General features: G+C 41.9%; 1 protein-coding gene and 1 long non-coding RNA gene across 13 annotated transcripts in view; one reads left to right on the top strand and one right to left on the bottom strand.

Moving 5' to 3' along the window:
- LOC308459713 overlaps positions 1-9,187 on the top strand; it is a 44,188-nt gene extending 35,001 nt beyond the window's left edge. For all 3 annotated transcript variants that reach the window (XR_013978287.1, XR_013978288.1, XR_013978289.1), the window contains 2 exons: positions 5,271-5,360; positions 8,772-9,187. This is a non-coding gene — a long non-coding RNA (uncharacterized lncRNA). The remainder of the gene's footprint in view (positions 1-5,270; positions 5,361-8,771) is intronic.
- The window catches only part of ARHGAP12 (Rho GTPase activating protein 12), a 69,578-nt gene continuing 62,981 nt past the window's right edge, over positions 5,840-12,436 (bottom strand). For all 10 annotated transcript variants that reach the window (XM_080975285.1, XM_080975288.1, XM_080975283.1 and 7 more), the window contains 5 exons: positions 11,536-11,634; positions 10,527-10,604; positions 9,204-9,338; positions 7,969-8,071; positions 5,840-7,409 (listed from right to left, as the gene is read on the bottom strand). In XM_080975285.1, coding sequence (XP_080831411.1) covers positions 7,235-7,409; positions 7,969-8,071; positions 9,204-9,338; positions 10,527-10,604; positions 11,536-11,634 — 590 coding nt within the window. In that variant the 3' untranslated portion in view covers positions 5,840-7,234. The remainder of the gene's footprint in view (positions 7,410-7,968; positions 8,072-9,203; positions 9,339-10,526; positions 10,605-11,535; positions 11,635-12,436) is intronic.

Below are 12,436 nucleotides of genomic sequence, written 5' to 3'. Positions count from 1 at the left end.
ACACACATCCCAAAGAATCCTGGGAACAGCAGTTTACAGAACTGCAACTCCCAGCATCCTTAACGAACCAGTTCTCAAAATTCTTGGGGGGACAGGAAAATGTGTTCTACATGTATGGTGTGTGGACAGACTCTGGCTCAGTTGGGCCTTAAGCTGCTAACAGAACAGCTCATTGTGTTTATAACCACCAGGTCCTGCTATAGATTTTTATTCTATTTATTTTTTATTAAAGTTCTGTACTTTAGGAAGTAGGTCAAAGGTGGTCAAAGGCTTAGTGGCTTCTGCTTTTACTGCTGGGCTGTTAAGAAGACATGCAGTTGGGAGTGTGTTATCCAGGGTATTTGAGTGTCCCCTAGTTTGTCTTGTGTTTCTTGTGTCAGTATGGTGGTTGTTTTTAAATAAGTCTGTTAGGTGGTTTAAGCCTTTGGCTTGCCATGTTTTTGTTTGGATGTTTTGTGCTGCATGTTGGAATAGTGGCTACTTTTTCCTTCCACGCTTTAAGCATGGACTGTGTGGACCTGTTTAGTGATTTGGGGGATTTTCCTTAGTTTTTCTTTTGGAGGATTGGCTATGTTGTTGTAGGGTGTTTTCAATTGTCACTTGTCTCCATGTGCACCCATCATTTTGTTTTGTTTTCTAGAATGTATGGGATTACGTGGCACACTTGGTTAGCAATGAAGTTGGTTTCTGGTTAATTGTACTCCTAAATATGAAGGGAGAGTGAAACTGAGGCTAGTTTGGGAATCTGCTCATCATATCCCTTATATAAGTTTATTCTTCTCTAAACTGTATCAGTTATCAAGCTGATCATTTGCAAGAATGTGTGCACATTGTCTGGGCTCTTCCTTCTTTCTCTTTCTTTCTTTCTTTCTTTCTTTCTTTCTTTCTTTCTTTCTAAAAGCTCAATAGCAAATAGGCTTGTTCAATATTCACACAAAACCAGGGGTGCCAACTTGAATGAAATATTGGGGGGAGGGGCCAGGTAAGCCCCACCCCACATAATTGATCACAAGACATGGCACGCACACACCCCACACACCCCATCAACATGGGAGGTGGCCCCCGCAAATATTATTAGGAGGGGCAAAGGGACCTTGGGCCCTAGGAGTTGGCTCCTATGCACAAATAGTACATTGTTTGGCCTCCCCTTTGTGAATAAACAGAGAAAGCTTTTTAGACTTCAGCTGGGGTTCCCTCTTCCTTCTGCCTAAAATCTGCATGAGTTTGCTGCGCCTTGAAACAAAAATCTCATTGCGCTCAAAAGGTGCTCAAGAGATGTCTGCTGCATTAACTGGCCCCCCTCCTGCCTGCCGCCTCTAAGCTCCACCTGCGGTAGCAAGTCAAAATAAACAACCTGCAGGAAGTTGATGGCTTCTAAGCAGCTGTCCTCGTAGTGGGCACTTGTTATATCTGTTATTTGGAAGCAGAAGGGAGAAGATTGATTTTTTTCCCTTGGAGAAAATGTTTCTTTTGTGTAAATAAATTTAAAGGGCAAGATTTAAATGGATTAACAAACTTTCTGCAACCCATTATAAAAAAAGAAGCTAGAGGCAGCCAGTTCTACATGTGCAGTAATGCTTGCTTTTGTAGAACACATTTTTAAGGATTGTTGCATAATCATTTGTCTGCAATGGAAAATGCAGCTGGTGGTCAAAGCCAAGTTTTTTGGTTGCTGGTTTTTAAAAAATCAACTTTCTTTGATCAATAAAATCAATCAAAATGCAGAATTCTAGCTTATTCTCTGGAGGGGTAAAGGGGAGCTGAGACAGAGACCACCCCCCCTTCTCATGGAATGCTTTACAAATGCTTACTTTAAGCAAAATTGCAATGTAGAAAATATTCACTTAATCCATTCTTATTGGGACAGGGTGTTTTGTAAGGCCTTGATCCGGCAGAAAACGGCCTCTGCAGCTGCTCCATCCACACAGTGTTGCAATTGTGGGAGCTCATTAAGATTCCTGGGAGCGTCTCTTTTTCTCTTGCGTGGCTTTGGAATGCCTCATTAGACATTCAGCAACTGCCCTCTTCAGAGCACTGCGTCCAACTTGTCCTAGCCAAAGTTTACGGCGTATAAATTAGCGATTCCAACAGATTGCTGCTCTTTTCTGCCTTGGCATAAAGCTGGGTAGTCACAGAAAAATGACTTGCTATCTGTGCTCAAGCTTAACCATAAGAACCAAGAAGTTAGCTTTGGGAAACTGAACGCAACTTTTGACCATGCAGCTTCCCTCCTTATGAACGACTGTTAGGGAGTCAGGAATCTGCAGAGGCACAATACAGGCAAGGGCGTAAAATGAATGTCTATAAAGGTATTTGGTACTCCTACCAGGGTGTGAAATGAAGGAACATGTAAAGAGTTAGTGTGACATAAAAGATCTTAAGAGATTGTATTGCTTAAAGCAAATGTGAGGGATTAAACATATTTCTTCCCCGAGTCAAAATAGCATCAAATTCAGTCTTGTTCCCAACCCGCCATCACAATCTATGGTGACTAAACAAAGTTACATAATTTGCAAAACGCAAGGTATTCTGAATGTCAGTAATTGGTGGCCTCCCTTCCAGCACCCCAAGGAAAGCACTGCAGCTATTTCCAACAAAGCGATGCCTGAGTTAGCAAAACTGAGTGTAGCACAGCCACACTTCAGGACAATAGATCCCGATGTGATAGAGCTGACAGCTTTGATATGCTAATTGCAAACATTATGCCTGACTCCGGTTATTTTAAACTGCTCATTTGTGCCAATGTGTTTTAAGTTCAGTGTGGGACTTGCAAGTTTTCTCCCTGCAATAAATCATAAACTTTTCTGCTCATTTTTTAAAAAAAGAAAATGAAAATTTACAAAGCCTTTGAGAAAAGGTAAAGGCCTGTCAATGCCGATGAAAACAATTCCTGCCATGATATATACCAGTTTGCAACACACATTTTTTTTAAGCATTTAGATTCAGGAAATTGTTGTCATGGAAGTTGTGGGACATGTCACGTGAGACTAAGTCAGTGCACTGCCCCATCTGGTCTAATGCCAATTTATAGTGACTGGCAGTGGCTCCAAAGAGTCCAGAATGAGTCTTTTCAGCTCTGCTGAGAGCATAGCTCCGTTCGTAGAGCATGTGTCTCTTAATCGCAGGGTGGTGAGTTCAAGACCCATGTTGGGCAAATGATTCCTGCACTGCAGGGGGTTGGACTAGATGACTCTTGTGGTCCCCTCTAACTTTGCAATTCTATGAATTTGGAATCCCAGTGATTGAACCTGGCACTAATACAAAGAAAGCTTCTGATCTATCATTCCTCTTTGGTCCTTCCTCTGTTGCTTATTAGGCAGGAAAAGAGAGTCATTAGCAATCTCTTACAACCTCTGCTTATGCTAATTGCTCAAGTCAGAGCCAATTATTGGTATCCCAGAACTGACAAGATGCTTGGAGATGTTTAGCTAGCATGTGACCTTTACCTATCGCATCAGATCAGTACAGAGACTGACACCATTGGTCAAGAGATTATCAGTTGCTCCTTTACAGGAGAAATTCTGAAGGAAACTGAAGTTTGGTTTCTAATTAAGCAGCTATCAATTTGATCCAAGTTACTTTGGAATTTTTCTAGCCATTCCGTAACTTACTATTTTTGGCAAGGTGACTGAGCACTTGGCAGAAGACCGGTTTCAAGCAGGAGACGTTCTGCTGCTAAATTTCTTGAACGACTCTGCCCAGCCATTACTCACAGGAAGAGGCAACACGCGGGACCTGTGGGACCACACCTTCAGACCCTGCTGTCACACAACCCTTTCCCGCTTCCCATGGGATCAGGACAAATGCCTGCAGCAGGGATTCTGGTGTGGACTCTGCCCACAAGCAGAATTCCAAAGTATGCAGAAAGCTGACCCAAGCATAAGTCGCTTCTCTGTTGCAGGTTTTTGACCTGAACATACTGGAGAAGATCAGGGCTAAAGCCATGGGCCTGAAATCACTTTGGACTTGTAGTGCCCTTTCACATGTGCAATGGCTGAATAGATCCAAGTCTACTAATAAATACTGAACCAACACCTGGCTTGAAACCTGAGCCAAATTGCTTCAGTAGGGCTGTTCCGTGATGTTTGCTTAAGGACAGGTAGAATACCACTCTTGTTTCTTTGAAATATCCAATGCCAGCTTTCAATACCATTAATCATCAAATTGCACTATGCCACCTAGAAAGGTGGTGTAGGTGTTCACTATATTTATTTCTCTTCTTTCCTTCAGGGAATTAAATATTATTATTTGAGTTATATGCCACCCTTCATCCAGTGGTTTACAGTATAAAAAAATGCAAAAATACATAACTTAATAATAAACAAAACAAACACACACAAGTTTAAAACAGGCATGCCCAAAGTCCGTATCGGTGGCCAAATCTGGCCCGCTGGTCGGTTTAATCCGGCACCTGCAGCAGTGGTCAGCCCTCACGCATGTTCACTTCATCAAATCTGGCCCTCTTTGAAAAAAGTTTGGACACCCCTGTTTGGTTTAAAAGGTTGTAATTTGTTTAACTGGTGAAAGGCCTGGGTGAAGAGGAAGGTTTTTGCCTGGTGCCTAAAGATATGCAACGAAGGTGCCAACTGAGCCTCTCTGGAGAGAGCATTCCACAAGTGGGAAGCCACTTCAGAAAAGGCCCTTTCTTGTGTTGCTGCCCTTGAAACCTCTCATGGAGGGGGCATGTGAAGGAGAACCTCAGATTATGTTCACAGGGTCTGAGTCAGTTCATATGGGAAGAGGTGGTCCTTGTGGTATTGCAGTCTTGAGCTGTTTAAGGCTTTGTAAACCACTATGAGTTGGGCCCAGAAATTAACTGGCAGCCAGTGCAGTCGGCAGACCTTGGTTCTCCTCCCCCATTTTGTCTTCACAACAACCCTGTAAGGTAGGCTAGGCTAAGAGGTATTGTCTATTCTGTAACTACCCACTGACCTTCGAAACCGAGTAGGATTCTGAACTTCTATCATCACTCTAGTCCTGGTGTAGAACTTTAACCACTGCTTCACACCATTTCACTTGTGTGTAACAGGGCAATCTTAATTGTGATGATACTAGTTTGCTTATATTCTAAAGATCCAGGTAGTGATAGCTGGCAGCTGATTTGTGGATGGGGGTACATAAAGGATGCTGCGTAAAGGAATTTTCATTGACTTCCCTCTTGCACTTGAGCGCCCAAGTGATTTGCAAGAAATGTCTTTCACCAGATGCAACTACATTCCTTCTGAAGGACAATAATTATTTACTGTAATGCATATCTGGTTACCTTGTAGATAAGTTGCTGCATTCGCTTGACAAGGGACTTCCTTGAAGAATAAGCTGCAGCTGGGGGAGAATATTGTGATCAGTTTTAAGGCAAAAAGGTGAGTAGTGTATATTACACATGCTAACTCAGAGCTGAACGTATAATGCTGGTACTTCCCTATAATGCCTTGATGGGATTTCTCCCAGCAAGTTTTAAGAAATTAATTCACTCCTTCAACTTCTGTGATCATAATGTATTAAGCAGGGTCTTTTCTGCAGTGGTGCCACACTTTTGGAATGCCTCCCCCAAGTAGGTTTTCTGGCTCACAGCAGGCTGTAAGATTTAAGAATCTTTCAGGCCCTCTGTGTTCACAGGGATCAAACACCAGCAGTAGTTTTCAGATTAAGTCAATTAGTGGTTTTATGTGTTTCACTCTTGCTTGCATGTCACTTTTGAGTACTTTTTACTTCAAAAGGCTGTTTAGAGATTTTAATACAATCGGTACCTGATTCAATTGCTACCAACGAACAGGTGATATGCTAGCTTGTACGCACAGTTTCACTGCAATCTAATACCATCCAAACCTGGAGCATCAAATTCCAAAACAGCTAACAATTTTCTTTATTCAGATCCCACATAGCAAATGTCAGATACAGCGGTTAGTCTAGAAAAATACATTTTAAAAAAATCTTCAGCAGACCACATCTCCTGTAACAAAATCTGAAACCTATTTTACAAATCAATCTACATTATTAATGTAAAAAGGAATCCTGAAATTTAGCATTTTCATTATATCCGAACATCCATCTATTCAAGCATAGGCTTCTGCTATTTATAGATGTTAGAATTTGTCATACATTTCTCTAATGTAGCTCCTGTACATATTAAATAAATCAGAGGCTCTGCTTGTAGTGCATTAACCATGTAAGCAAGCACACTCAGTATTTTTCCAGTACCGTTTGCATTACAATTATTTGCATGCAGATGTAATTAGCATTTAAAAGTGCACAAGTAGCCCATTTCTCTGTGGAAACTCAGACATCCATTCGAGGCATCACAATACCAGTTACTTAGCTACACATTATTAGAAATGTAGGACAAGGAGGTACTCTGAAACTATATGCAACAGTGTATATAGATATTTTTTTAAAAGAAAAAAAAAACACTGTTAGAATTAATTCTGTATTTACATCCAATTTCACTACCACAGGTTTATGACAATAATTCAGTACAGTGTGGAAATCAACCTTCAGTTAGGATTGTTAGGTACTATTTAGGTAAAGTGTAGCCCAAAACATATCCTGAAAAAATGAACTTTATTAGTTGAAAGCTCTGGTTCATCACAGACCATGGCATATCCTCTGCAGGATACGTGTACCAGTTCAGTGTGTGGAGTAATACTAGTGTGCATTCAAGAGAGCCAGCAAGAATATGTGCAAAGTTCAAACAATAAAAAAGCAAACCTCACGTGAGGAATTTACACTGGCCACTGTTAGCATTTGTTTAAGCCTGTCAAATAGGAATGCAGAAACCCTGTGGACAAGATACAGGAATGATCTTAAGGTTTAACACGTAAGCATATTATGTAATTATTCGCTAAAAATGCCCATGGAGGTTTTCAAAGTCAGTTTATGGGGGTTATATTCCCCAAAACAAAGTGGTGAACCTAAAATTAAAAATCAATATTAAAACACTATTCCAGGTTATCCAGTTTGAGATCGAGGCTTAGCTTCTCTCCCCGTGGAATCCAGTGTGTACTAGTTATGCAGTTTAAAACCTTGAAACATTCACAACATTAAGTGAACTGTAAATAACTTTTAATAGTTCCACAAAAGCGCAGGTAAAACAAATCACACACTCTTCCCTCTCCCACAAAAGTGCAAAAAACATCAAGTTGCTGCTTGGTCCACAAATGCATAAATGTACAAAAGAGGTGCAGTTTCTGCTGAAACCAAGTTGTTCTCCTACTAAGGCCAGTTTCACTGGAGAAATTCAGCGTCCAAAGATGGAGTTCAATTCCAGTAGGATTAATTCTACAATCTGGTTCTGATACACTGTGTGAACGGCTATGTTGCCAGTCTCTTTCTCTGGCTTCAACAGGGTTGGACCAAAGACTATGGCTATGCTTTGATAGGTCATTCGGTTCTTCTCTCCATTTTCTACAATTCTGAGAGAGAGGAGGGGAGAGAGAGCAAACACTGAACTTCCAATACAAATTCATATCACAAACGAGATGGCAGATAGCATAATAACTTCCCTAATGAAATTCTGTATGCAGGTATCCTAATCCAGAAACACTGATATGTGCAAACAGCTTCAACTAAGCAATTGTCACATTCACAGGATGCTTTCTCAGATTATAAAACGAATGAAGCCTGCGCATACTTTTTGTATCCTTCTGGAACTTTGCAGCATGATCAGTCTCCATTTCTCCCTGGGGAAGCACGCAGCCACATATATCTGCACCAATGCATATCAAGACCTCTCACAGACAGCTAAACCCCCTTTATAGGTCTGGCCCCTTTTTCCCACCACAAATTTACACAAAACTGAGTTTAAAAAAGCAATGCTTGAACTTGTTTTTCTAGAAGGCAGGCACAAGGGGGCTGGGACTGGCTGGGCAAGGTGACCTCCAGAGCAAAATAGAAACGTGATTTCATCATGTTTCTTCATTTCTGGATGTGAAAAACAGACCGAGCCACATTTTTCTTCCATGCACTACTTACCTCTTGAGATGTTTGAAGAGCACCTGCATGGTATCTTGATTTGGCTTTGGCAACTGTTTAATCAGCTCTTTTACAGCATGAACACGGTGTCTAGGCTCTTGTTCTGGAGAGGGAGAGGGGGAGAGAGAACTTTTAAGCACACTGCTTTTCACTGTTTAAAGGACATTAGCTAATGCATATTACCACCTAGTGGCCATAGTGAACATAGCCATTCTACAACAACAAAACTAGAGAAAATGTATTTGCCTCTTGCAGAATTGACTCCTGAGACTTCTACAGCATCTTAATGCTGTGGAACTCGGCTTAAATGAAACCTGGGAATGGGCAGTTCACTACAAAAAGTAACTGTCCCTCTTAGGTGTATATTTACACTTCTCCCTGTTTACAAAAGCTAAGAAAATAATTAAGTGATTCACCCACATGTGTGAAATAGCTTAATTAAATGTGTGTGCATGTTCATGTGTAACTGTTCGCTATATTCGAAATAAAAAAATTCCTTCCTGTAGCACCTTAAAGACCAACTAAGTTAGTTCTTGGTATAAGCTTTCGTGTGCATGCACACTTCTTCAGATGTTCGCTATATTGAAAATCATATTCAATAATGTTTCAGATAAACAAAAGGAATTTTAAAAAGAGTGGGCCATATCCACACAGTTTGAATTTCATATTCACTTTGCTTGGATATGTGCTCTGCATAATATAGTGCACTGCTTGACCATTTGCCTCACTTTGAAAATGAATTTGATTTTCATCATTTTTCTGCACCTACCCACTTAAGTGCTTTCTGTTTTGTTTCCTTTCAGCAGGAATGGCTAACCTTCAGCCCTCCAGGTCTGGCTGAACAGCACCTCCCCAACCACTGCCTATGCTGGCTAAGACTGATGAGAGCTGGATTCCAACATCTGGAGAGCCACAGGTGTGCAGTCCAACTTTAAGGAATATTCAGAGCACTTCCCATACATAATTGTGTTGCAATTCTAACAATAGCCTGCAAAGTAGATCAGTATTATCCTAACGCTGCAGATGAGTATGAAGTTCTGAGGCCAACAGACTGATTTGTTTAAGCCACAATCCTAGTGAGGTCATGACCAAGGTGAAATTTGAATTGGGGGGGGGGGCGCTTTCTGATTTTGCAACTCAGTATCTTATTTTTGTATAACTGTCTGACATGGCCATAGTTCTGAAGTTGCTATACAACTGTCTCAGGGTGGAAGGCTTCTTTAGCATATACTTACTAATTGCATTAACAAAGTCATTGAAATGAGTGTAAGTGAATAGTGGTTCTGGCAGTTCTCTAAAAAACATTTTCAGAGCTCCTGTAATCACATGGATATCTTCCCATTTACTGTCGTTCAAATCCAGTTTTTCATCTGAAACAGATACAGTATTAGTGTGTTTAGCTACATGAGCCATCACAGTTCTTATTCTAGAATACAATGTTCAAACAAGGTATGAAGGGGTGTGTGTGTGTGCGCGTGTGTACACACACACAGTCATACCTCGGGTTGCGCACCGCGCCGAACCCGGAAGTACTGGAACGGGTTATTTCCAGGTACTTCCGGGTTTCAGCACCAAATTGCATCACGTGCATGCGCAGACGCTGTGGGTTGTGAACGTGCCTCCCACACGGATCACATTTGCAACCTGAGGTATGACTGTATATGCACGCGCGCGCACACACACACACACACACACACACGTTAAAGATTAAAAACCTACCATATTTTTCGCTCTATAAAACACACTTTTTCCCTCCTAAAAAGTAAGGGGAAGTGTGTGTGCGTCTTATGGAGTGAATGGAGGCTGCGCGGCGAAGCCAGAACAGGGAGAGGGAACGCTGCGCAGCGCTCCCTCTCGCTGTTCTAGCTTCTGGCTTAGCTGCGCGAAGCCTCTGCAGGGCAGCGGGGTGCCTTCATCCGCTGCCCTGCGGAGTCTTCGGGGGCTATCCCAGAAGCCAGAACAGTATGAGGGAGCGCTGCGCAGCTTCTGGGATAGCCCATGAGGGCTCCTCGTGCCCTGCGGAGGCTTCGCACGGCTCTTGCGGACTGCCCTTCGCCCACCTCCCAGAAAAGCCCCCAAGAGCCGCATGCTCTTTAAAGAGCCGTGCCTAGCGTGTCTTGGGGGCTTTTCCCCGAAGAGGGAGAAGGGCAGCCCGTCACTGACAGGCTGTCCTTTTTTCCACCTTGTAGAAAAACCTGCAAGAGCCGCGCTCCCTTTAAAGAACGTGCGGCTCTTGGCTGGCTTTTGCGGGAGGGAACAGAGGGCAGCTTAGCCGCGCGCAGCCTCTTCCAGTCAGGGGGAGCCTTCATCCCGCTCCCCGGGAGAGGCTTCGGTGGCTATCAGATCCCTCTTGCTGTTCTGGTTTCTGGGATTCAGAACATTTTTTTTCTTGTTTTCCTCCTCCAAAAACTAGGTGCGTCTTATAGAGCAAAAAATACAGTATTTCATAAACAAAATATAATTTGTTAGTTGATGTATTGGTACTTTACAGATGCTAAGAACTAAATAAATTTAGTGTTAACACTGCAAACTACTAATTGTTACGTATAGCAACTTACCATGATTAACAGCAAATCTCAACTTCTGTATTACTGCAAGATTGCCACTAACTCTATACAGCCCGTCAACATCCAATCCTAGAACAAATTAAGTTTTGTTCAGTAAGTGGTTACAAACGCTGTGGGTTGCATTTATAGGTGTAAATTCATATGTTTTAGAATGAACAACATTTATTTTAATAAAATGCACCAAAAAAAAGAAATGATTACACTCCTTCAAAAAGGTGATACAATTTTCGTAAACAAGAATTATACAATATTCAGCATTTGCTGACAAACTCCTCCTTATATTCTATCACAATGGGCTTCCAATTGTCCTTTAGTGTTGGGGTTGTTGCTTTTCCTAGAGTCTCTTGAAGTTGGTAATTTTGCCCAGCATTTCAAGGCTTAACTGGACAGATGGTGGTAGCAGCCATCAAGAGTGGGATACACCGTCAGTCATCCTCGACCTCTCCATTGCTGCAGCAGCAGGCACTCAAATAGACTGAGAAGTTTGCTTCTGCTAATGCTTTGAAAAGTTCTGTCCACTTGTTAAAATTAAATCTATGTGGCAAAGTGAGCTATTCTGGAGGTCAACAAGGTATTTAAACAAACTTGTTATTACCACATACTCTTGCATTTCTTTTTTGAAGCTGTAGACTGTGCCTCTCCTTTTGGAATAGCAGAAGGAACACAATCAGGCTGCAATCCTACATGCTTACCTGGAAGTAACTCGCATTCAACTCAGGGGGACATATTTCTGAATAGGCCATGATTGCACTATAAAGCATTAAAACACAGTTGTATAGGAATAGTTAAAAATGGAAAGATTCTAAAGTTTCTAAGCAAGTCATTTCCAGTAGTTAAGGAGGAAAAGGGCTGAGAAACTATTTTTATGGTTCACAGAGTGTACATTATGCCCAGATATGTGTCTATAGTAGTAACATGTCCTATGTAAAAATTTTACTAAGCCTCTAACCAGTTACTATAAAAAACATTAATATTAAAAAGTGAGGTATCTTTCACCTACCATGTTCTTCAACATATTCAATACACAGTTTCACAAATTTTGGCACAGTGCTGTTCTCTCTTTGACACAAGCTGTTTAGATTGCAGCCAAACACTTGATCTGAAAAACAGGGAAAGAAAGCAGTGATTGAGCTGAACTTCTCAGAGTGAACAGGGCTTCCAACAAAAATGATACCAGCTGGAGGGGATTCCCAACCAGACTTGTCTTGCTAGCAGGCAGCAAGATATTGACATGGCCCATTGTGACACCTTTTGTACTGTACTCCAGCAGGTTATTTCACTTTGCAGAAAAGGGCCGTCCTTTCAGGAAGGGACTTGGGGTTGTACTTGTTTGTTCCCTGGCCCTAAAGCCTGGGGGGCAGGGGGGGGGGGGAGAGATGGCCCCTTCTCTCCAGGTGCTGTTTCCTCTGCTTAACCCTTCTGCTTCCATGCAAAGAAGGAAATGCAAAGAAGCCAGCAACAAAAGATTGTCAGCACTGCTGTACATCTTCCCTCAATTTCACATCTTAAATTAGTGAAAGACTGTAATGTGATGCTCTGGGCCTCAGAAGGCATATAGCCAGAATGCGCAGCTAGCTTATTTTTATAGGAAGCTGATCTCTCCCCTTTGCTGGAAGCTAGATGACATCCCTGAAACTCCACTGCAGCATCATACAGAATGGAATGAGAAATCGGCTACCTTTTCCCTTCTGCTTGTGAGCGGAAATGTTGGCATGCGAAAAAAGACAAAATGAGGCACAGCACTTAAGACCCATACTCAAGAACATAACCTCCGCTCCGTGTGGAAAGACTCCCCCTTCCTTCATTCCAGGTTTTTGAAAGACTTGGTTTTTTTGTAGGGAATTTTGTGTGGAACAGTTTCACAATAAGATTGGGCAAAATCCTCTTTCATTAAAGATGTG

Source organism: Podarcis pityusensis, assembly GCF_964106645.2.
Source record: "Podarcis pityusensis genome assembly, chromosome: 12".
Classification (NCBI taxonomy): domain Eukaryota; kingdom Metazoa; phylum Chordata; class Lepidosauria; order Squamata; family Lacertidae; genus Podarcis; species Podarcis pityusensis.
The sequence above is the reverse complement of the archived record's forward strand: the minus strand, read 5'-3'. Positions and strand labels throughout refer to the sequence as shown.